Genomic DNA, 26,013 nt, shown 5'->3' on the forward strand with positions numbered 1-26,013 from the left:
TACCATGTTCAGTTATCCAGGAGTCTGATATAAAGGTCACCCTATAAAGACAGAGAGATGGCTGGGCACAATGACTCACACCTGTAATCCCAGCACTTTGGGATGCTAAGGCGGGTGGATCACCTAAGGTCGAGGGTTCGAGACCAGCCTGACCAATATGGTGAAACCCCATCTCTACTAAAAATATCAAAAAAAATTAGCCAGGCATAGTGGCAGGCGCCTGTAATCCCAGCTACTGAGGAGGCTGATACAATAGAATCATTGGAACCTGGGAGGTGGAAGTTGCAGTGAGCCGAGATTGCACCATTGCACTTCAGCCTGGGCAACAAAAGTGAAACTCCATCTCAAAAAAATAAAATAAAAGACTATGCTTTTGGAGTGTTAACAGGGCTTGGCAGAGCGGCCAACCTGGTGCACTCTAGCCCTTGAGGCTGACAAGCCCAAAGAGGGCTGGATTGAGGGAGAAAGGGAGGGACCTTCATGAGGGCAGTGGCTGACAGGTTCTCTAGCGATTACAGCAGCAGAGCACTAGCTGGCTCTGAAGGGAAACCATTGCCAGGCCCCTAGCAGAGGTTTGTCTTTCCATGTACAGGAAAAGTTAAGAGGTGAGGCTTTGGGAGGAGCCCCCTTCTGTACTGTGGTGAAAATAAATGAGGCTGAGAGAGAATTCAGGGGATGCTATCCCAGAGGGCCCCCTCCCTGCGGAGTGGGAAGAAGACAGAACTGGCCAGCCCCTTGGGGGTGTTGAGAAGCCTTCCTAAGGGTCCCTGTCTCCATGCCCTGCCTCTCCAGACCTGAGTGCCTGCCCTCTGCTGTGACTCCCAGCCTCATCGGTCCCGTTGCGTGAACTCTGTTCCATCTCTCCTGCCCCTCAAACATTTATTCATCCAGTGTCAAGTTCCTACGCACCTTCCTCCAGGGGCCAGGCACTACAGGATGAGGGGAAGGAACGGCAAGGTCAGCGGGAGCCTGTGCAGCCAGGCCCTCTAGCAGCACCATTGAGGGCTAGGCAGGTGAGCATGCGCTGAGGCTACAGGGAAGGGCTGTTGCACGGGGAGGCGACCCCCCGCTCCCAGGCAGCTGTGGTGCTGGAGATGGAGCCCGTGTTTTCTTGCCGGGACCACATGTGCTTTTAGACCGGAAGAGGTCACTTCTTTCCCCTGGACCTAGAATGGGCATAACTGAGACCCAGGGAGCATTCCTGCAAGCTGGACACTGCTCTGGGAGAAGACCTCCATCCAGCCTCCTGACCCCAAGACCCCAGCAGTTGCCAGTGTCACTGCCCACAAAAGTATTTGCTTAGCCTGGGAAGAAGTCGGTCAGATGTGTGGTGGCCATGAAATGGATGTTGCTGGCTCTATGTCAGACCTCTCTGCATTGGTCACCACCTCAAAGTTCCTTGGCTGCAACTGCACGCCGCCTGAACCCAGGGACTGTTGAAAGGCTGCAGGGGGCCAGGCGCGGTGGCTCATACCTGGAATCCCAGCACTTTGGGAGGCTGAGGTGGGTGGATCACTTGAGGCCAGGAGTTGGAGACCATCCTGGCCAACATGGTGAAACCCCATCTCTACTAAAAACACAAAAATTAGCAGGGCGTGGTGGCATGCACCTGTAGTCCCAGCTACTCAGGAGGCTGAGGCAGGAGAATTGCTTGAACCTGGGAGGCAGAGGTTGCAGTGAACCAAGATCAAGCCACAGCATGCACTTCCAGTCGGGGCAATGGAGTGAGACTGTCTCAAAAAAATAAAAATAAAAGCCGGGCGCGGTGGTTCATGCCTGTAATCCCAGCACTTTGGGAGGCTGAGGCGGGCAGATCACAACATTAGGAGATCGAGACCATCCTGGCTAACACAATGAAACCCCGTCTCTACTAAAAATACAAAAAATTAGCCAGGCGTGATGGCACACGCCTGTAGTCCCGGCTACTCAGGAGGCTGAGGCAGGAGAATAGCTTGAATCCGGGAGGCGGAGGTTGCAGTGAGCTGAGATTGCACCACTGCACTCCAGCCTGGGCAACAGGGCGAGACTCCCACTCAAAAAAAAAAAAAAAAAAAGAGCTGCAGGAAAGAGTGGCTGAGTGGAGGCCAGTCCCTTCGTTGTGCCTCATCTGAACTCTCTGAAGGCTGTAGCAGGTACCTGAGGCTTCCTGACCACACCCTCCACTCCCCTGCTGTTTCTAAGGGGTCTTTCCCAGGGCCACAGTGGTCCACAGCAGGCCCTGAGATCCTGAAGCAGGTTGGCTGCACCCAGACCACCACCTGCAAGTAAAGGGGCTGGACTCTGAATGAGGCTTCCTAGTTCTCAGGCAAGGGATGGAGAGTAAGGACCACTCACTGTGCCTCATGCTTCCCACCTGCTTTCACTTCAGAGCTTGCCATTCTGCCACACCTGAGAGCTTCCCAAGCAAGGCACAAAATCCACAGGCCTACTCTGACAAAGTGGCCAACGCCAGCCCCTCCGGCAGTAGGATGCCTTGGTCCTGTGTGCCGGAGAGAGAGTCTTATGTGTTTATTTGTGAGCCTGCACGTACAAGCCATGTTCCTGCTCTGCTTGAGCGGTTGCAGGTGTCACCCTTCCCAGATAAGCCCCAATGGCTCTTTAATTGGTCATCAGCCTCTGGCACTTTGAGGTCCCTGCCTGGTCTCAAGCTGAACATCTGCCTCTATTACGCCTTGAACCCGAGCTGCCTCCGGGCTTTTGCATTCAACTGCAGCTGTATCACTTTGCCCTTGCTGATTCAGTTTTGCACTTGATCTTCTGGCTGCTCCTTGTGAGTCTGTTTTGTCTTCCTGCTGAGATAAAAAACTCAAGGCCAGGACTCGCTGACCAAATAACAGCAAGGCAGGCTTTTCAGGCTTGCATCATCTGGTTCTATTAAAACCCACCCAATTCCAGACGCCACCCCCCCCATCCTCATCAACAAGTTTATCAACAGGGTTGACTGACTCACAGGGAGGTGTGACCTCAGTGCTGGAAGGAAGTGCCATCAGAAACCTCTATAGATAATTTCCTGAAAGGTTTCAAGTTTGGTTTTTTGGGGGAACTCCTCAAAGGAGAGTTGGATGGTAGGGGAAGGAGGAGGGGAGAGGGGGAGGAGTAGAACGGGAAGGAGTACAAACAGGAGAGGCACAGGGTGGGGACAAGGAAGCTTGAGAAGGCCCTTGGCACCCATCCAGGTCAGCTCCCACCCATCGGTTGAAAGCACCACCTGGAGCCTTTCCACCTTTCTCAAGGCGTTCCCACCAGTTCTGCCCACCCACTCTCCCTCGCCATCTGTCTGCCTCCCAGGCCACGCTGTCCACACTGAGTGAGCCCACTACTTTATTCACTACTAGGAATAAGCCGGTACAAAACACATTTTTAGAAAATTCACTTGGAGATAAAAAATCTTGTCCCCACTCCTCCCCCAGTCCCACACATCTGTGCTCTTCTCCTTGAGTTAAGTCAGCTTTGCCGAGCCTCCTGCAAGAGCTTGAGCAGGGGGTCGTCAGCCCTGAGGGCGAAGGTGAGAGTGCGCCGCTGGTAGTGCTTGGGGTCACACTCCAGGTTCTCGATCACCTCGGCCAGCAGGTGGGCGCGCTCCACGCCTGAGCCGGGGGCCTCGAAGCCCAGGGCGGTGAAGTGCACGTGCAGGTGGTAGTAGGAGGGCAGGTAGTGCAGGTATACTCGTAGACGGTCTCCTGTCATCTGGTAGCGCTGCAGGATGACTTCCTGATGAGATAGGAGCAGGCAGGCCAAGAGTCACCGTGCTACCTGGGGGCCGGCACCTTGTCCCCATCTAGACCCTCCTCCCGTGTGAATCCCGGGCTGGCCTGGGGCAGCTCATAAAAACCTTCCAAACAGCTCTCTGCCTGCTGTCTGCTTCAGCTCCCTCTGTCTTCTAGTCTAGGAAATCCATTAGTACAGCTGACAGCGGCAAAGCTGAGACTCTCTCCCACGGGAAGCGGGGAGTGGCCTCCATCAGCGTCCCCACCCTAACGTGGATAAAACACTGACTTCCTCAAACAGTTGCTGCTGGGAATCTTGGAAGGCCTAGTGTCTACAGACAGGCCCCAGACTCCCAAGACTATGGGAATAATCTTTCATGATTTAGAAGCATTTAATCAATCATGAAGTGGGTGGAAGGAAGCCTCATTTTCTCTCTCAGCATAGGACAGGGTGGAGGTTGGAAACAATGAAGATAGGGAGGGAGCTATGCTGAGGACTTGGTGAAAGTGCAAGGACTGGGGAAGGGGTGTGGAGGGGCTGCCCCCACACAGACCTAGGCAAGTCTCAGTGGGCTCCCTGCAGAAGAAGAAAGCATGGACTTTGGCCCTGGCTCCCTTTGCCCTCTTCCACCTTGCTCAAGGGTGGGTCTTTTTCTACCAACCTCCACCTTCAGGAGCCTGCAAGGCATAGAATTAACCGGAGACACTCATCTCCATTGTGGGCAAATCCCTGAGGTGCTCAGAGGTGAAGAGAAAAAGACTAGGGCCTCAGTGGGCTCAGAATACACCCCAGAATTGTGTTCTGCATCTGGAGCTCGCCCCAGGAACCTCTGCAGCAGGGTGGGACCAGGGCCAAGGCACCTGAAGGCTTCCTGGAATAAGTGGGGCCCGCCTGCCAGGGTGGAGCTGTCTGAGCTGCTACGGCAGGTCAAAGTGTTGGCCCAGCATCTCCCCAAGAGAAAGACACCATTGTCTGCCATTTGTAATATCCAGAGACTGCTTCAGGATATGAATAAGCCACCCCAAAAAGATAAAGGCAGCCAGAGGGGTGGTGCCATGGGTGGGCAGGAGGGAAGATCGACTGGAGCCCTGCGGCAGGGGGAGGCTGGGTCTGGGCAGAGCCTTTCCTCCAGGTCTGCATTAACACCTCGAAGCAGCACTGGTCAAAAAGGGGCAAACCTCTCTCCTGGCTGGGCATCGTTATGACGGCTAGCTCTGGCATGTTAGGCAGATCATCACATCTCAGAGTGGGAAAAAGACTGAGACCCAGCCCCAAAGGAGGGTGTATTTAGAAGGGATCCATCTAGATATTGTGGTCCAGGGAGGTGAAGTAACCTGCCCCAGGCCACTAAGCTGGTTAGGGTCCAAATGTCAGGCCAGGACCACACCCAAGATTCTAGACACCCTTCCCCCATCTTCCCCTGCTCCTGGGCTCCATTTAGAGCCCCGATAATTTCATTCAATTCAATAAAAATCCCAGAGAGAAAGTATCCCAGAGCACCAGGTGCTACAGAATTCAGTCTGTCCTGAGTCTAGACAGGGAGACACATGCATGCACACATATGGAAGACATGCACTCATATTCCCAAGCAGCTCTGGCATGATGTGGTTGTCATGGTTGTCATGACAGATGGGTGATCCTTGAGTGGGAGGGGCCAGGACTTAAGGACCAGAGTCTATGGGGTGAGGGGTGGAAGTGCATCCTAGATGGGACCTGTGGAGAAGGGCTGAGGAAGGCGAGTGTGAGGGTGAGGAAATGTGGCTGAAAGCAGAGCTGGCGTGCCAGGCACGACCAGAGATGTAGGACCCTGCTCTTCAACCTGAAGAGCCTAATGGGGTCCCCGAGAGAAGTCTCTAAGATGGACTCTGGGAAGGGTGAGGAAAGGGGCCTTGGAACACACTGGAATCTGAGTCTAACTTCTCTGGGCTTCCATGTGGTGTGGTGAAGTCACTCACCTGCCCCTGGTGGAGGATGTTCCTGAGCAGCGGCAGGTGCTCTGGAGTAAGGTCGCGTAGGGACCTGATGCCCCGGCGATGACAGATGGCAATCAAGTAGAGGTCATCAAGCTGCGTAGAGAGCGAGGGGAGACCAGGTTCAGCAGGGAACAGACCTGGGGAGGCTGCCAACCCTGGAGTTCTCACGTAAGTCAAGATGCATCCACCCGAGGCCTGCAGCGCCAGGAGAAACCCCACAGCAGGACTGACCCGCAGCAGGACTGACCCGCAGGAGGACTGACCCGCAGCAGGACTGCCCCCAGGCAATGCGGGCAGCAATCCCAGGCAATCCCAGGCTTGTGGGATGGTCTGAGGGGCAGGCCTTCTGTGTCTGCTTCTTGCTAGAGAATACCCTATGAGAGTTCTACATACTCACTCCCCAGAGCTACCAGGGGCAGGGAGCCAAGAGGTTCAAGGAAGAGCAAGGGCAACTCTCCCCCTCTAAGAGTTTACAGTCTGATTGCACGTATGTAAGTAGCTCTACTGTAAGACACAAAATAATCCCAGCACAGGAGGAAGGAAAGACTCTAGCTACCTGGTGCAACACAGGAAGGCCTCCTGGAAGAAAAAGCAGAGGATCGGTCTAGAAAAAGTGGTAGAATTTGGAGAAAGGATATTCAGGTAGAAGAAACAGAGCAAAGGCTTGGAGACAACAATGTATAGGGTATGAATGTAGAGGGCATAGAATGTATATGTAAGGGGAGAGGAAGTAACTTGATTTGTCTGGAGTCAAGGCACGTGAAGGGGTAGAGTGGGCTGTGACGGCTGAAAACGGAGCCTAGGGCCAGCTCAGCAGCACACACACCAGGGCAGTTAGCATGTTTCTCTCTTCCCCTATCTCACAGGACACCTTCTTGCTGTCCTTCCTGAGCACAGCCTGGCTGATGAAAACCTGAAGGTCACAACAGTACAAAGAATCAAAGTCAAGATCTTGTGCCAGAGGGCAAATGAACTCTTCCTCTTGCCCAGAACACCCTGCTTACTTAAACCTTGGCCTTGCCTGGTAATTACATCCACGCACAGGCAGGCCCCAGACACCAAGGCTCTGAGGGGCCAAGCGCGGGGAGAACCCAGCAGTGCCCTGCCCTGCAGTCTGAGCTACCAGATTCCTTGTGGAGATAATTTCAGGACCATGACTCACCCAACCAAATTCCCTGGGGCCCCAAATTGAAAATTCAGGATGGGCTTTTCTACATTACTTCCTGATATACAACTATGCCATGGTCTTTACATGCCATGAACATTTTTCCTGCCAGAGTTCTAGGAATCTGGGTTCTCTGCCTCAGACTTTCTACAGATGAGCCCACAGGAAGCTCCCACGTGTGGCTGAGCTGTATGCACCAGGCCTCAATTTGCTCCTGTGTATTCTCTCATGCTCTGTGCCCAAGAAATGTACTCTCTCACTTTGGACTTAGGAATCCAAAGAGAAGCCCAGAAACAAAAGTGCTTGAACTTGGGTTTTGTGTGTGTGTGTGTGTGTGTGTGTGTGTGTGTGTGTGTGTATGTGCGTGCACATGCGCACATGCTGATGAATGTCTGAGTGTGTGCATTTTCAGCTGTTCTATGTGTCATTGTCATGGGACTCCCAAATAATAGTAACATTTGTTTTGGGTGATGTCTGCTGACAAATCACAAACATGACACTAACTCGAAACTCTCTGCTCCACTGGCATAGAATGGGGCATGGAGCCTGGTGCTGTGTGTCAGACCGTGGTATTAGGTGTCAGTTCACAGGCTGCGTAAGGGAGGGAAAATAATCCATTCATTAGACATGACCCAAAATTTCCTGCTGGCAGCCAAAGGCCTCCTGGCTCAGAGAAGTGATCTGAAAAAAGCTAGACCAGGGGCAAGAGAGGGCCTCAGGCTGGCGCCCCAGAAGGTGGCCCATCCGTCACTCTGGGAAGACAGATAGACACCATCAGTCTCTTTTTACAAGTCAAGACCATAAAATCCAACTAACAGTTTCCTGGCAGGAAGAAAGAGAATTGCTGCGGCATTGGAGAGCCATCTTTTAACATCTAGGGTGACTCAAAGGAAGAATTCCCTGGTCTGAGAACTTTAGATCAAAGAACTTAAATCATATGAACTGAAAATGTGTGTGTATCTATATACACATGTACATATGTTTATAAACCCAGTATAGAAAGGTTACCAGAGACAAAGAAATAGCAACGACAGTGGTTTTAGGGAAGGGAAAGGAAGGACTATGGGGTGAGGGAAGATACTTTCACTGCACATCCTCTGTTCTGTGTGCATTTTTGCCACATGAATGAACTAAGCCTACAAGAAAATAAACAAAAGAACACACAGGTGACCTTTAAGAGAACAGAAGAAGGGATGTTATAACCTCCTAAAGAGGCACCGTCTCTAGCAAACAGGCATCTGATAAATATTTGTTGAATAGATGAAAAAATGGATAATCTCTTGAATTCTGGGCCATCAGTTTGGAGACAGTAACTTCCAGGACCAGTAGCAGGAGGAGATTCAAGGTGATTAGGAAAGATCCTGAAAGCAAACACCAGGGTGTCTCCCTATTCCCAGCCCTTCCCTGGCCCAAAGACAAAGAATAGAAGCCCAGACATGGCCTGTCTTTCTGCTGGATGCATTGCCTAATTCCAAGAGAGCTATCAAATTCAGTGCTGTCACAAGTCAAAGATCTGACACAGTAAAATACGTCATCATCAAAAGTCAAGTAAGAATTAAAGCTGGGCGCGGTGGCTCACGCCTGTAGTCCCAGCTATTCAGGTTGCTGAGGCATGAGAATCGCTTGAACCCAGGAGGCGGAGGTTGCAGTGAGCTGAGATCACGCCACTGCACTCCGGTCTGGGCAACAGAGTGAGACTTGGTCTCAAAAAAAAAAAAAAAAGAAAAGAATTAAGCAAAGGTTAAGAAGGACCACACCTGCATCACTATGAAGTAAAGCCTGACATTTAAGCTTGCCCTTTCATGACCCTTGAGGACAAGTAATTCCAGCCCTGTGGCTGGCAGCCAGAGTGCAGCTCCTAAAGCCTTTCCTGTCTTAAAAGGGATAGAGGGAGGGAGGTTCCACTGGCAGGTGAAGCACGGCCTGCCAGCACTGGAGTCAGAAGGACAGCGGATTTCTGTTCTCTGCCATGGGCTCAAATGCATTCGGGGCTTCAGGGATAGAGATGGACAAGTCTATCTTTTGTTGTTCTTCCAAGGCCTTAAGACTGTGATCCCCTGGCAAGCTCTTCAGTCTTCAAGAGTCTCTTGCAGCAGAAGGTCCTCCTACCCTACGCCTCCACAGCCCCGCTGGGATTCTCATTAGTGGTGGGCCCCACTTGCTATGACCCAGGCTTTGACCCCGGATCTCCAGGCGCAGGGCGGCCCCAGGGGACAGATGGGGGTTTGCAGAGCCACCACTCAGTCTGAGTCAGTAGGCCTTCAGGTCCTACCTCTTCAAATGCCTACACAGCCAGTCCTGGCTCCCTCCCTCTAGGCCTGAAGGTGGCACAGGCAGAGAGAAGCTGCAGGGAAGGGGAGAGGGGATGCGGGTGTCCCCTTAGCCTCTCCCTGCAGCACCCCACACGAGGAGAGCCCTCTTCTTTGAACTTACTTGGCTCTAGGAAATCATCAATCAATGCTGCAACTTTGGAAATTCCCTTCAAATTTTCTCCCACCCCTTGGGCCACATTTGGGAATTCCCACAAGCCTCCTGTCAAGAGACAAGTGATGCTCACATGCCTGTGTAACTCTGAGCCAAACTCCTACCCCTTTACCCTGAGTCAAAACTGAAGGCCTCATGGGCAGCCACAACTGAGGAGGCAGAGGGAGCCAGCCCTCGGAGGGACAGACGGGGTCCACCACAAGGCACCTTCTCTACGAGTGTCTCTCCACCCTGTGAGGGATGCAAAAACCAGAGGGGCTCATCGAGAACAGAACGGCACATCTGAGCCTGGAGCACGCCGCAGGTGAAAGTGGAGGAGAGGGGAGGTGGGTCTGCTCCCAGTGCCCAAGTCTGCCTGCCTGCCTTGGCTTATCCAGGCCCCTCTCCTATTTTTTTGTTTTTTTGAGACGAAGTTGCACTCTTGTTGCCCAGGCTGGAGTGCAATGGTGCGATCTCAGCTCACTGCAACTTCTACCTCCCAGGTTCAAGCAATTTTCCTGCCTCAGCCCCCCCGAGTAGCTGGGATTACAGGCATGTGCCATCACACCCGGCTAATTTTGTATTTTTAGTAGAGATGGGGTTTCTCCATGTTGGTCAGGCTAGTCTTGAACTCCCGACCTCAGGTGATCCGCCTGCCTCGGCCTCCCAAAGTGCTGGGATTACAGGCATGAGCCACTGCACCCGGCCGCCCCTCCACTATTGCAGGCTGAGTACGGCCCGGTTCCAGACCGTGGTATGAACAGCACTCTCTGCAACACAGTGGCTCTGCCTGTTTCTGACGCTGTCAGGGTATAAAAGTTTCTGATACTCTCAGGGTATAAAAGAGGTGGTAGTAGGTGATAACTCTGGTAGTGGGCTGGTCTGAGAGAGACAGGAAGGCCATAGGGAACTCGAAAGGGATACCTGTGAGGGAGGACGGATCCTCCCAAACCTGCTCCTTAGGAGGATGGGAGAAGCAGAGGTGCTTGGAGGCCAGGGCATGGGACCGGGGAGCTGAGTGGAAGTCTGGACTAAGTTACTCCACAGCTCGGGCTGAGGAGGAGATGCCTTGGGTTGGTCACCATGGTTCCTGCCTGGCCGTGCTTCAGGACATGGGCCTGCCTGGATCTGCTGGTGTCAAGAACGGAGAAAATGTAAACACCCCAACTGAGGGCTCCAGGTGTGGCTGGAAGCACAGGTGGCTGCCCAGACCACTTGGCTGGTAAGGAACGGCCTATGTAGTCATGGGTGCAAACATCACCCTGTGTTACCTCTTGGGTGGGAGGAGAGCCAGAAAGGGCTTTAAGCCGACCCATTAAAACAAAAGCACTTATGTATGACAGGTATGCACCCGGTCCCCACAGAGAGCTCAGGCCAACCCTTGTTGGTTAATTATAATCTGCTTAGAGACAGGCCAGCGTAAGAAAGAGGGCAAGCAGAAGGACCAGCACTTGGAGCAGGGTGGCCAGAGACCAGGGCATTCCAGCCAGAAACCTTTACCTGCTGTTGGTTCCACTTGAGGTCAGGGATGAGGACAAACCCGTCAGCGGGATCTGGGTTCTCAAAAACAATCCGATCCGCTTCAGCCTTCTTGTCGAGAATGTTATACACCCACTGAAACAATGGGGAGAGAGATGGTTCACAAAATCCACTCCACTCATCACCCCCTTGAGAGATACCCCAAACTGCGCTAGGTACACTCTCTGCCCTCTCCAGGAGACAGGACCAAACCACAGAAGGCCGCTAAGCTCAGAGGATCTACATCCAGGCTGCCCTGGCCCCAAGCATCCGTTCTTAGGGGTCGAGAAGGGATTTCCCCCTTTCCCACCCCAGCTGGCACTCAGCCATGAGTCATCACAAGGGTCTCTGCAGCTCAGACGGGGCCAGGCTTTTGCTGGTTCGCAGAGTGCACACACTCTGTGGCGATCTCACAGGACTCAGCTGCATCTGCCCTCTATAGCAGTGACCCCCTCCACTGCCCACAAGACTCAGGGGAAGAGCTGCCTCCACAGATCCTATTTCACTCTATTCAGGACTATGGGGCAAAGAGAGGTAGGAGGCTGAGGGCACTGAGGTTTCCTTTTATGGAAGGGCTGGCTACCCACCAGGGCAGTGAGAGCCTTTGCCTCTAGAAGCCCGTGTGTGTGGGTTTCCTGCCGTGCTGGGATTCTCATCAGCGGTGAGCTCAGCACCTCCGCCCGCCTGGAGCCGGTGCAGATGCCAGTATATCCGCAGCCTCCGCTGACACAGGCCCCGCATGGCAAAGCAGAAATGAAAGCTATGTGGAGACATGGAGGCAGCAACCTCACCACAACCTTTCAGGGCTACCAGGGCTCCTGACCCTTGTGTCACCCTTGGATCAGCTGCTATCAGTAGCCTGCAGAGGACCCTTCCCAGGCCTGTGTGGACCCCAGGACATCACTTTACAGAGACGGTCCTGGAGGCCTGCCTGAGGTTAGGGGGCCGCAGGAGGTTGGGCTGAGAAGGCCCCTGGGCTCACAAACCTCAAACCCCAGTACCCCCAGTTCTTCTCTACTTCCTCCCAGCTCTCAGGCCCTTTGCAGACTTGAACTTATACAGGACAGTGAACTGTGCCCTACATCTGAGGTAGAAACCTGCCGGGAAATCAGCAAGGGGAGTGGCTGAGGACACACTACTGCCCCTTCCTCCTCACAGTCAGAGCAGGATGTGGGCGAAGCAGCCACAGACACAAAGTGGGATGGGGAGGCCAGCGAACCGGCACTACCAGGCAGCCACGGTCCTCTTTCCACTCCCAGAAGTGCTGGACGGGCAGCATCACCAAAGGCCAGGGGCACGGGGACTGGCTTAGGGTCTACACAGCCTCACACCTTGAGCCTAGAGGGCTGAACACACCGCACTGCATCCTTGCTTCTCAGGTGGGATGGACGTGGAGGGAGCAGAGGGCAGCTGGGCCTTGAGGTCTCCTGCAACACCCTACCTGCGGGAGGCATTTCAGCTCAGAGGGCCCCAAACCTCTGACAAGACCCACAGGCCGGTCACAATGCGGTCCATTCACAAAAAAACACAGGCTGTTTCCCAGAAGCTGAATGGGGCCCCTTCCTGGGAGGGGTCTGGAGGACACCCGGTAGCCACTTCCTCAGGCAGCTCTGGCCCTGACCAGCACATGAACAGAAGTGTTTCCTCTCTGACCTGAAATCTCCTGGGAATGTGCTGCCAGAGGAAGGAGCCAGCAGAAAAAAAGGGAGGGAGGGAGATGGCATTCCCTACAGAGAGCCCCAGCGTACCCACAAGCAGGCCTCCCCAGAGCCCATCCCTGACTCACAAAAAAGTGGTGTCTACCTCTGACTGTTAGGAGAGAGAACGTGAGTGTGTTCTGATCCCAAGGAGACCTGCTTCATCTCCCAGCTATCACTGGGTAAGCGACTGATGCCTCCTTTGTAAAAGGGGGCTGATGCTACCTACCTAAGGGTGGTGAAGGTTTTCAGAGAGAACATTGCCATGAAAGCGCCCAGCACAGCCAGCATAAGGGAGGCCCCAGTGAGTGGCAAACATGGTGGGATGATATGCCAGAGGCTACGAGACCGACTGGGGACAGGAAAAGAGGGAAAGGCGGTGACAGCAAAGGAGGTGGTGAGAGAGGAAATAAGGGCGAGGCTGGAGGACGCGTGACTGCAGGAAGGACTGATGGCCATGGGAGCAGCTGCACTCTGCCTGGCACTGTTCTCGGTGTTGAGGCAACCCTAAGAGATGGCTGCTATCATTGCCCCCACTTTTTTATTTGAGACGGAGTCTTGCTCTGTTGCCCAGGCTGGAGTGCAGTGGCGCAATCTCAGCTCACTGCAAGCTCCGCCTCGCAGGTTCAAGCGATTCTCCTGCCTCAGCCTCCTGAGTAGCTGGGATTATAGGTACGTGCCACCACACCCGGCCAATTTTTGTATTTTTAGTAGAGATGGGGTTTTTGCCATGTTGGCCGGGCTGGTCTCGAACTTCTGACCTCAAGTGATCCGCCAGCCTTGGCCTCCCAAAGTGCTGGAATTACAGGCATGAGACACTGTGCCTGGACATTGTCCGCATTTTGCAGGTGAGGAGAATGCAAGTGCAAGGAAAGTTCATGCTGGCTCAGCCATTTCCAACCCTGAGAGTCTGGCTCCTGAGCCTACGCCCTGGGCCAGGGTGCATCCTGCCTCCTAGGAGAGGCCTCTGAGACAGTGGCAGGGAGCTCCATCTGCAGGAAGTCTCAAGGCCAGAGGCTCAGAAAAGAAAGGGATGAAACTGAAAGAAAATTCACACAAACACAGAGGGCTATGTAATGGGGAGTGTCACCATCTGAAAGCATGCCCAAGAGACTTGGCCAGCCCTGCTGATAAACTGGTGGGCAGTGGGTGATGCCATCACCATTCTGCAACCCACCTGGCTGGACTTCTTTGCAGTAGGTGACACTGGCAGCTCCCTCCGTACCCTCTCTCCCACTTTGACCTCCCATGAGACATCCTGCTCCTTCCTCATCACCTCCTGCTCTCTGCTTCTGCCTGCTGCCTTGCACTTCCCCTCCAGCCATTTGTGGCCTGGCCACATCTCCCAGGTGTCTTAACTCTGCACACTTCCCTGCCTGTTCCTCTGAACCGTTACCTGGAGTAGAGAATGGTGGCTACCATCCTGGCACCATTCTCTGCTGGAAATAATAGCAGGCAAATGATACATAGCCCCTCTCTCAATTTCCACAACACCCAGGAGGGAGGGGCCATTAGTTACATTCTTCAGACAAGAAAACCAGGGCTCTGAAATTAAAAACAATGTCACGTCATTCTAAGATGACAGACTGAGAATCCAGATACCAGGCTGAGGTTGAAGTCTAGCTGGGTGACTCACAAATAGACATTTGTAACTAGATGATCTCGAAGGCTCCAGATCCAGACATCCCACTACAATTTTCACTGGGAAGTCATAACTACCTCACATGTAAAAAGCCAGATAGTATCTCTGGCCTAGGGCATAGATGCTGAGACCAGACTGCCTGGCTTTGAGACCTGTCTCCAAAAGGGCTGCTGTGAAGAATAAATGAGATGTGAGGCCGGGCGCGGTGGCTCACAACTGTAATCCCAGCACTTGGGGAGGCCGAGGAGGGCAGATCATTTGAGGTTAGGAGTTTGAGACCAGCCTGGCCAACATGGTGAAACCCGTCTCTACTAAAAATGCAAAAATTAGCCCAATATAATGGCAGGTGCCTGTAATCCCAGGTACTTGGGAGGGAGGCAGAAGAATCATTTGAACCTAGGAGAAGGTTTCAGTGAGTCAAGATCGCACCATTGCACTCCAGCTTGGACAACAGTGAAACTCCATCTCAAAAATAAATAAGTAAATAAATACATAAATGAGGTGTGATGCACATAAATGCTTAGAGCAGTTCTTGGTACTATGCATAGGAAGTGCTCAATAAATTCCAAACTGAATTTACTGTCTTCCATGCAAACCTGCTCTTCTGTCTCTGTCCCCTATACTGGGTCATGAATTATCCTTCTATCTACTCATCACCCAAGCTCTTCCCTCCCCTCTCCATATCAACCAGTTGCGAAGCCCCATCCAGCCGTGTGAAGACCTACCTCTTAAACTGCTCCAGAGTCCTTTCCCACTGCCCCTTCCTTGATTCAGACCCATACTGGTTTTTCCAGTCTTCCTGTTCTATGTTCACCCCCACTCCACCAACTAATCTGCAAATCGGACCGTATTACCCACATGCTTAAAACCGTTTCGGGCACCCTCATTGCCTATGGCAACTGTTCTCACATCTGATGGTTGTTAGAAATATCATAGAGATATATATATATATATATATATATATTTTTTTTTTTTTTGGGACGGAGTTTCGCTCTCGTTACCTAGGCTGGAGTGCAATGGCGCGATCTCGGCTCACCGCAACCTCTGGCTCCTGGGTTCAGGCAATTTTCCTGCCTCAGCTTCCTGCGTAGCTGGGATTACAGGCACGCGCCGCCATGCCCAGCTAATGTTTTTGTATTTTTAGTAGAGACGGGGTTTCACCGTGTTGACCAGGATGGTCTCGATCTCTTGACCTCGTGATCCACCCGCCTCGGCCTCCCAAAGTGCTGGGATTACAGGCTTGAGCCACCGCGCCCGGCTATATATTTTTTTTTAATGAACATTTCCCAGCTCCACTCCCTGAAGGGTGAGATTCAGCAGGTATGGAATAGTGCTCCATGCTGGGTATTTATAAGAATCCCCAGGCAATCCTGATGATAAGCAAGGTTCAGGAACTGTGGGCCCCCTGGACCAAGTCCATGTGCCTCCGCCTGGCCCCTGCCTACCATCTCAGTGCTGTCTCCTCTGACCCTCCAGCAGCCCAAGCCCCGGTCACACCAAACTCCCTGCAGCTCCCCACAGCATCAGACGATTCCAGCTCCGTGAGCCTCTGGACTTGCTCTCCCTCCCCTTGTACACCTGGTAAACTTCTATTTGTCCTGCAAGACCCAACAGGAGGATCCTCTCCCTGTGAAGCCCCAACTGTCTGAGCTGGTCACTGTCCCTCTGCATTACCACGGTAGCTCGTCTAGGCATCAGAGTGCTTATCCCATTGCCACAATTGCCTGTCTACAAGTCTATTTTCCCTGGTAGACTGTGAGGACACTGTCTAGGTTTCATCATCTTGGTGACCCTCCAGAGCCTGGCATAGGACCAGGTCCACAGTCGGTGCCCAGTAAACATAATGACTGTTGCCAGTTAATCTCAGTGCTTGCCAACTAGAAATAGCCAAGAAGGAAAACATGAACGCACCTGTCAGTCAGGAGTTGGAAGAATAGTGGAGTTTTCATTGTGCCCTTCTCTGAGAGGAACTGCATAATACTATATAATAAGGAAGATGCACAGCCGGGCGTGGTGGCTCACACCTGTAATCCTAGCACTTTGGGAGGCTGAGGCCGGCGGATTCCCTGAGCTCAGGAGTTCGAGGCCAGCCTGGGCAACATGGCAAAACCCTATCTCTACTAAAAAGACAAAAAAGTAGCCAGGCATGGTGGCATGTGCCTGTAATCCCGGCTACTTACACCAGCCATGTCAGGGCTTCCTTACTTGGATCTCCAGTTTGCACAACAAGCACAACAGAACAACTGCTCCAGGAGATTCCCCTAGGACCCTGAATAGCAGAAACTCTAAGAAGGTGGAGACATAGTTCCTTTCCGCTTGAAAAACAGAACAAGTGCAGAGACTTTAAAAACCACCACCAACAACAACAAAAAAAGCTTGAGCCACATGCAGCCCAGGCAAACTGCTGCCCACGGAGACCATGGCTGAACCAGGCTGGGGAAGGGGGCTGGGGGCACACAGCCTCCCAAAGAAACGCTGTTCCCGCAGGCCCTGCCAGCCTCCCTTTCCTTACTCCTCTCAAGTGCAAGTCACCTTGCAGTGCCCACACAACAGCACACCCTGCCTTCTTCTGGGCCAGGGAGGAGTAGCTGTGAGTTCCCCACATCACAACACCCTCCACCACAGTGACCTGAATCTTGGGGAGAGTAAGTGAGAAATGCTCAAAGAGAACAACAGTGAGTGATAAAGAGAAGGAACAGCGTGAGAGTCAGTGGGCAAGAAACTGACTCATCAATAAGCATCAATCATATTAACTCTGAGTACTCACATGGGGCCAGTTTCAGGCAGAGGCTCCAGTTGGCGCTGAGCCTAGGCCCAGGGAGGAGTCAGGATCTCGGAGCTAAATGGCCTTTCATCTGGTCTGGCCAGACAACTGCCAGCTTGTGAATGGAGGCCCTGCACCAAACTCCCAGGGCCAGTGGGGTCCTGCCTTCTGTTGGACGAATGTAAGGGGGAGTGGGTGAGGGAAGAGCTTTTGACTCCAAGACTCAGCTCCTGCAGGCTGGTTTGCCGCAAGTGAAACCAGGAATAAGAGTCTGGACTGGGTGGGACTAACTCAACATCAGTCTTTTGCCATTCATGGACCCGAAACAAGGGCACAGTCATCCTGAGGCTGGCTCAGGGCTACTGCAGAGCAGACACACATTCTTCCAATGGACTGGATTGCTTTGAGGTCTTCAGAAAGCCTCCATGACATGCCCAAGCACATCAGGTGGGACCAAGATCAGCATTGGTTCCTTCACCACCAGCCTTCTCTGACCATGCCATATAAAATGGCAGCTGCCCGCCCCAGCCCTTTTGGTCCCACTTACCCCGTCTATTTCTCTCCACAGCACTCATCATCTCACAGAGCATACAGATCCTAAGATATCTAAGTAAGGTCACACATTGTGTGACTGTGCACGGATGTAAGCCTCACGAGGTGGGGATTCTGTTCGCCATGCTCTCTACTATACCCCCACCCCCTCGCCTAGCACAGTGCCTGGCCCCTAATAAAACTCCAATAGACACTTGTAAGAGGAGACACCAGCCACGGGAGCCGTGCTTTGCGTCTGAGACACATGGCCAGTCACCTGGATGCTGAGGCTCTGGGACTCCAGGTGGGGTAAAGTAATGTTCCTGTAGTCATCCCCCGTCTCTCGGATCAGGCGGAGGTCCTGGCGCAGGTACTTCTGCAGGTGTTTCTCTGTGGCGGGGTAAACCACGGTCGTCTTTACATCTGCAATGACACAGCACAGTCCGTGATGGGGAAGCAATGCCCATTCTCTATGCCACAGGCACCATGGTAAGGAAAGAACACCCGCCCTGGCTTTGATTCCCTGAGGGAAGCCAAAATCCAAGAGGTTCTCTGCACCCCAGATCCACTCCCACAGCGTGCCTCGTGCCATTGCATTCATGAGCTGAGCCACACTTGGAACCTGGAAAACACAAGGTTCTCACTTGTGGTTCGCTGGGCCTCTCATCAGGCAAACCCCAGCTCTTCCTGCTCCATCTTCCAGGTACAGGAATGAGAGGTCCCTAACCCTTCTCACATGCCAAATTTCTAGGTATGTGGCTTTCTGGACCCAAAGTTGAAAATGTGTTTTAAAGCCCAGTAGTCCCCTTAACAACAGGCAGTGCAGCACAGTGCAGTGGTTATAGGCACAGACTCTGGAGCCAGACTGTCTGAGGTCAAGTCCTGGCTCTGCCTGCTCCTTACTCTGAATGGGACCTTGGCCTCACCCAGAGCATGGTTCAGTTGTTTAACCTCTTGGTGCCCCTACTTCCTCATCTGCCAAATGAGGATAGTAAAAGCTCTTGTGTCATAAGACTGGGAGGATTAAGCAAGTCAATTACCTGTGAAGTTCTTAGAACAATGTCTGGCACATAGTAAACATGTAAGTGCCGTGATATTTAATCCAGGGTTTCTCAACCTCAGCACCACTGACATTTAGGCCTGGATAATTCTCTGTTGTGGGGGCTGTCCCATGCATTGAAGGATGTTCAGCTGCATCCCTGGCCTCTGTTGGGATGTTAGTAGCACTCTCCCCAAGTTGTGACAACCCAAAATGTCTCCAGACATTGCCAAATTTTCCTGGAAGGAAAAACTGTCCCCAGGTGACAACCACAGTTTTAACTAGAAAGACATCTTGCAGTTTTCCTAAATAGACTCTAGCTAGCGTCCGGGTCCAGCACCACCTGGTTTTAGTTAAGCCCTTTCCCTTATTTTTAATACCATTTGGTACAATCATTGTCATTACTCCAACACTTACACATAGTGTTTAAACATAGATCTTAGGGGTAGAGAAAGAAAATGGTATTTCAAAATCAGTTTGGCTCTTTCTCAAAAGACCCATGGTTCCCCTCTGACTTTCTCATCTGAGGTTTAGATAGGTTGTCCCAGGGAAACCCAAGAGAGAGCTAAAACCCAGCAGGGATATTTTACCACCATGAAGTCCTCACACTTACACATTACAAAACCCAGCTAAGAACTTCCAACCTATACTTTCACATTTGGTCTGAGGTCATAGGTGGTTTTAACCCTACTTTCATACATCAGTGACAAGGGTGGACTGGGACCAAAAGAGTCATCCAGCATCACACTGTGAAATGCAGCAGAGGTGAGCCTGGAACGGAGGCCTTCTTACCCTAAAGCCAGCACTCTGGACACCACAGGCTGCCTAATGGCCCCAGTTGTACTTCCAAAGCCCACTGGGGATGTACAAAGATGACAAACCAGGCACATGACTTCTGTCCCATCAAACATCTCAGTCCATCAGCTCCAGGAGGCATAGCAGCACAGTGGGAAAACATGGATGCTGGCCCTGGGCTGGCCACATGACTCTGCATACTGGCTGTGTACCCTTGGGCATGGCGCTTAATGTCTTAGAGCCTCGGCTTCCTCACCCATTAAAGGGTGCTCCATCAAATCTGCCTCACAGAGTTGTTCACATTAAATAAAACATGTCACCTAGATCACCAGAGGTGCTAAATAAATGTCACCCAATCCCGGGAATCCCTGAACCTGACCTTGAAAAGGAGGCACAAAGGCATCCTCATAACCCTCCAAGGAGCAGCAAAAAACTATTCCTTGCTTCTCACTCTGTTCTCTAACAGTTCAGGGTCATGGGCCAGAGGCCAGGGGTCAGGCATACCAAGATCTCAAGAGGCAGGAGACTGCTTGAAGTAGACTGAATGGCACCACCTCGACCCTTGCAGTGGACCTGAGGGAAACCCCTACATCTGCAGGGGAGCCTGGTGGATGAGAACAGAGATTTTGGAGCTAGTCAGCCTGGGTGCAAGTCTTGGCTCTGCATGAGTTCTTTGTAACCTCAGGCAAGTGACTGACCATGTGGCTTCAGTCTTCTGACCTCTACAATCTGGGGTAATACCAGCACCTATCTTCCAGGTGTTGGGAGAATTAAATGAGTCAGTAGAAGGAAAGATTCAGGAAGTGCCTCACACAGAGAAGAGCGCTCCACTAAGGCTAGTTTAATTCTCTCCACTGTTGCCTCAGTTGCCTGGGTTGGGCAGTAGAGCTCGCTGAGAGTGGGGGCGAGATGGGCGGGGCACAGAGGCAGAGTGGGTGCTGGAGAGCGGCCTGGCTCTGCGGGCAGGGTCACCCAGCCGGGCTCCCAGCCTGGGGCTCCCGGCTGCTCCAGATCAGAAAGCCAGTGGACCTATGAGCATGCCCTGGTCTGCCAAGGCCTGTGTGAGACCTGCCCAGCCATCCAGGGTGCAGGGAAACCAGAGTCTCACAGAGCCAGCCCCTCCCACCTCCCTTCAGCAGCAAGAGCACCCAGGAGACTTTATTTTCCAACTGCTCACCTCCTGCCATCCTCCTGCCTTTCCTGCGGTGCGCCTGCCCGGATGGGAACCCCATTGCAGCACTCTCTGAGCTCCCCACTTTCCCTAGAGGCCCGACTTCCCTCAGATCGCCACCAGAAGCCCCAGTCAGGGTCACACTGAGGTGAGGGCTGCCACCCTCAAACAGTCCCCTGCTCCACAGCTCCCGTGCTTCCTGCTGTGGTCCACAAGGCTGCTGGTCACCTCGCCCTGGCCCTCTCTCCCACCTGGGGCCTCTGCTCCAGCAGTGCCGGCTCCTCCCTGACCCGCTAACTCGCGTCAGCCACTGGCTCCTCTCTGGGCCGGCACTGGCTGTTCCCACTGCCAGGCAGTCGCCTGCCTGAGGAGCCACACTGCTCCTTGCTTCATCCAGGGACATTTTACCACCATGAAGTCCTCATACTCACTCATCCATCGCAAAACCCAGCTAAGAACTACCAGCCTAGACTTTCACATTTGGTCTGAGGTCATAGGTGGTTTTAACCCCACTTTCATACATCAGTGAAGAGGGTGGGTTGGGACTCAAAAGAGTCATCCAGTATCACACTGGGAAATGCACAGAGGCGAGGCTCCTTCATTCAGGCCTCTGCTCGGAGGCTGGCTCCTTAGGCTTGGTCAGCCCTGGTAAAACAGCAGCCTTCACCTCATGACCCTGTCTCCTCCGCTGGCCTGCTTCCTCTTCGCTTCTCACTCCCCCACAGCAGCACGTGGATTGACCCTCTGACTCCTCCACTAGTATGCAGTTTCCACAACAGGGATTTGGTCTGGTTAAAAAAAAAAAACAAAAAAAAACCAACAACAAAAAAAACTTTGTCCCCAGCAGCTAGAATAGTGCCTGGCACAGAGTAAGCACTCAATAAATACTTATTGAACAAATGAATAAAGGAATCTGGCCTTTTAGACTTAAAACCCGGAAAGAGCATTTTTGTCCCAAATGGAGCAAAACCTCCTTGATAAAAATCAATATATTTCCCAATGCTAAGTTTACATTGGCAGCCAAAAACACAAACCCTGGTATTACCTCCATGGAGATGCTGACCTGCAGCTGAACTTCAGGAGGAGTTTGGTCAAGAGTCAACGCTCAATAAACAATCCCATCAGGTGAAAACATGTTGGGAAACAGGATACACATGCACAGTCTCAAAAATATCACCCATAGATTACTTATTAATTTCAGAGTGAACACGAGTCACTTTACAGCAGCAAGAGGCTATTGGCTACTGCCTCAACCAGGCCATGGGAGTCACCGTCACCCCTGCCGGGCACAATGACATCATGTGCTTCCTGATCATGTGGAATTCTGGCCAAAAACGCATAACCTGAGTCCAGTCACGAGGAAATATCAGCAAACCAAAATCCAGGGGCATTCAACAAAACAAGTGGCTTTATAACACTACAAAAACTTCCAAGTTAGAAAAGACAAAGAAAGGCTGAGGAATTGCTCCAGATGAAGGGACACTAAAGAGACGGGACTAAAGGGGTTGGATTAGTTCCAGGGTTGGGACCCGGGGAGCGCGTGCACTGAAGCAAGTGGCACAACTTAATAATGGACTCTGTATCACAGAACTCTCATACGAATAGGAAATTTCCTGAAATTGATCATTTTACCCTTTTTTATAACCATCGTTATCATTATTCTATGTATATAGGGAGGGAGAAAAAGCAAATGCAGCAAATATTAGGTGAAGTGCTTTTATAAGGGAGTTCTGTGTATTATTCTTACAACTTTTCTGCAGGATTGGAATTTTTTTTAGTAGGAAAATTTTTTAAAGGTGTCGATACTTTTTGGAACCTCAGCACTTCACACTATTCTAAACCTACCACGCATGTGAACTCGTTTACTCCTCATGACCAACATGAATGTGTATTATTATGATTGCACTTTACATATGAGGAAACTGAGGCACAGGGCCTGGAGTGGCCCCCGAGGGCCCACAGCCCCGTGTGGTGCTCAGAGCCGGGCCCCACAGCAGCAGCCCCATCTGCCCACTGCAAGTCAGCAGATGAGGTGCAGTGGCCTTGCCAGGCTCTCCCTGCCCCATGCTGTCTGGCAAGTGGACTGAGGGCACCACCTGCTGAAGATGAACGATACTAGGCAATGCCCCTGCCCAGAGCTCTTCCTGGTGGCAAGAGAACTGACCAACTCCCCAGTCCCACCATCCTGCTGGCATTCTCAAAAGACAGCCTGGGATAACCGTAAACCCTCAAAAACCTATCCCTGGAAAATGTCCACTGTATATTAAGAGGACCTCCGACACTCCTTACAGAGTTCCCTGTCATGATTTTTAACATTGTGTCTTTTTGTCTTTTTTTAATTCAAATTATACTTGCACATATGTCAAAGAGTCAAATGAAGCTTGTTTTCAACAACAACTTTCTGTTCCTCCCTGCTCCCAATTTCCAGCTCCTTCAAAGGCACCACTTTCAACTCTTCTGGCCACCTCTTAGGTTATATACTTCCAGAATTCTAAATTATTTATATATATGTGTGTGTGTAAATATACACATGTGTGTGTATCTGTGTGTGTGTATACATATTTTTTTTTCTTTACTGACATGGAGTCTTGCTCTGACACCAGGCTGGAGTACAGTGGTGCGAACTCAGCTCACCACAACTTCCACCTCCTGGGTTCAAGCAATTCTCCTCGGCCTCCCAAGTAGCTGGGATTACAGGCACACGCTACCACGCCCAGCTAATTTTTGTCTTTTTAGTAGAAACAGGTTTCACCATGTTGGCCAGGATGGTCTTTATCTCTTGACCTCGTGATCCAGCCACCTTGCCCTCCCAAAATGCTGAGATTACGTGAGCCACTGCGCCTGGCCTCTAAATTATATTTGTATATCTTGTTCCTACTTGACTTTTCACTTCTACTATTACTTACTGACTTTTCATTAAGGAAGAGGAGGATTTACCTCTTTTACCAGCCCTACACCAAATGTACACATAGGCACAAACAAACACATGTACACAGATGCTTCCTAACACTCAACCTCACAGTACAACTTTACCACAATTTTAGATAAATCAGTGTTCAACACTGATGCTACAATGATGATGTAAATGCTGCTCGCTGCCAAATTTACTGTGATTATCTTTTCTTTTCAGTATAATTTTTGGTGTATGAAATAAGTAATTACATTTTTACTTGTTTAATTTTCTCCCTTTTTTTTTTTTTTTGAAACTGAGTCTTGCTCTATTTCCTAGGCTGGAGTGTAACGGCGTGATCTTGGCTTACTGCAATCTCCGCCTCCTGGGTTCCCATGATTCTCATGCCTCAATAACCTGAGTAGCTGGGATTACAGGTGGCCATCATCACGCCCCGCTGATTTTTATATTTTTAGTAGAGATGGGGTTTTGCCATGTTGGCCAGGCTGGTCTTGAACTCCTGACCTCAAGTGATCTGCCTGCCTCAGCCTCCCAAAATGCTGGGATTATAGGCATAAGCCATTGCACCCAGCCACTTGTTTAATTTTCCATAAATATGTCACTAATTCATCCCCAAACCCACTTCCCTGTTTACATAAATCTTCTCTTGATATGTTAAACTTATCAGGCAGGCCAGGCACAGTGGCTCACGTCTACAGTTCCAGCATTTTGGTAGGCTGGGGGCAGGCAGATCCCTGGAGACCATGAGTTTGTGACCAGTCTGAGCAACATAGTGAGATTCCCACCTCTATAAAAAAAAAAATGCAGAAAAAGTAACTGGGCATGTTGGTGCATGCCTGTAGTCCCAGCTACTCAGGAGGCTGAAGTGGGAGGATCCCTTGAGCCTGGGAAGCAGAGGTTGTGATGAGCAGAGATCTCATCCCTGTTCTCCAGCCTGGGGGACAGAGTGAAAAACCCTGTCTTAAAAAAAAAAAAAAACTCATCAGGCAAATGAACAATGAGTCTTTCCAGAACTTCTGGTTGCCCACCCCCAGAAGTAATTCTCAAACTTTAGTGTGCCATTATTATAAATTAAATTCTTAGAATTTTCATTAGGAAAATTGTGAAAATATTTTCAATTCTCTGAAATAATTTACCAAGTAAATCAGCAGATAGGTATCAAAGTTCCACCACATACAATTATTTGTCAGTTAAAAATAAATTTTATACTAAAAAAATAATAATTTTGCAACTATAATCTGCTATGTGAATACAATAAATGACTGTAGAAATACGACTTTAGGGCAGGGCATGGTGGCTCACACCTGTAATCCCAGCACTTTGGGAGGCCAAGGCAGGCAAATCACCTGAGGTCAGGAGTTCAAGACCAGCCTGGCCAACATGGTGAAACCCTGTCTCTACAAAAATACAAAAAAATTAGCTAGGTGTGGTGGCAGGTGCCTGTAATCCCAGCTACTCTGGAGGTTGAGGCAGAAGAATCGCTTGAGCCCAACGTGGTAGAAGTTGAAATGAACCAAGATCACACCATTGCACTCCAGCCTGGGTGACAGAGTGAGACACCACCTTAAAAAAAAAAAAGAAAAGATACAACTTTAGGGTGAAGCACAGTGGCTCATGCCTATAATCATAGCACTAGCACTTTGGATCGCCTGAGCCCAGGAGTTCGAGACCAGCTTAGGCAACACGGTGAAACCCTATCTCTACAAAAAATACAAAAACTAGCTGGGCGTGATAACACATGCCTGTAATTCCAGCTACTCCAGAAGCTGAGGTGGTGGGAGGATTGCTTGAGCCTGGGAGCTCAAGGCTGCAGTGAGCTGTGATCGTGATCGTGCCACTGCACTCTAGTCTGGGTAACAGAGCAAGATCCTGTCTCAAAAAAAAAAAAAAGAAGCAAATGCAACTTTAATACATTTAGCATTGTTTGAATGCCTTCCTTGGTCAAAGAACTTTTTGCAACATGTGTATTTTTTTGTAAATCATTAAAGTATACCTGCTTTGAAAAATACATGCATCGGCTTGCATAGATAACATTACAATGAAATAAACACAATGTTTCTGAAGCTGAACTTTCTACCACTCAAGGTAAAACACAAATTGTATTTTGAAAATTGTTTCCCAGATAAGAGGATTAAAAAGTTCTCTTGTAACCACTGGTAATACAGAATCATCAAATTTGTAAACCGTCAATCTTATATTTCCATATATATGAAAAAGTACATTTTAATCAACATGTTAAATGTAAATAAAGAACATTTATCAGCAAAAATCCTCACAAAACTTCAGCGTGCATCAAAACCACCTGATTGAGGAGGTCTGGGGTAGTGCCAGAGAATTTGCATTTCTAAGAAGTTCCCAGGTGATGCTGATGTGGCTGGCCCAGGGACCACACATCAAGAACCACTGAGCTAAAGCACAAAATCAAGTTACTTCCAGAGACATGGAGCAAGCAAGATACATTCGGAGACCTGAAACATCTGAAAATATATTTATTCTACTGTCACACTTAGGAATTTGGTGGCTGGGCGTGGTGGCTCATGCCTGTAATCACAACTCTTTGGAAGGCTGAAACTGGAGAATCTCTTGAGCCCAGGAGTTCGAGACCAGCCTGGGCTACATGGCAAGTCCCTGTCTCT

General features: G+C 50.9%; 1 protein-coding gene across 1 annotated transcript in view; it reads right to left on the bottom strand.

The window, feature by feature from the left end:
• Positions 1-3,304: 3,304 nt before the first annotated feature.
• Positions 3,305-26,013, bottom strand: part of DCPS (decapping enzyme, scavenger) — a 48,450-nt gene continuing 25,741 nt past the window's right edge. Inside the window, exons 3-6 of the mRNA XM_032284856.1 lie at positions 17,739-17,884; positions 10,810-10,923; positions 5,664-5,774; positions 3,305-3,711 (exon numbers count right to left, since the gene is read on the bottom strand). Coding sequence (XP_032140747.1) covers positions 3,445-3,711; positions 5,664-5,774; positions 10,810-10,923; positions 17,739-17,884 — 638 coding nt within the window. The 3' untranslated portion in view covers positions 3,305-3,444. The remainder of the gene's footprint in view (positions 3,712-5,663; positions 5,775-10,809; positions 10,924-17,738; positions 17,885-26,013) is intronic.

This window comes from Sapajus apella, unplaced genomic scaffold, assembly GCF_009761245.1.
Source record: "Sapajus apella isolate SASKATOON/1434 unplaced genomic scaffold, GSC_monkey_1.0 scaffold16, whole genome shotgun sequence".
NCBI lineage: Eukaryota > Metazoa > Chordata > Mammalia > Primates > Cebidae > Sapajus > Sapajus apella.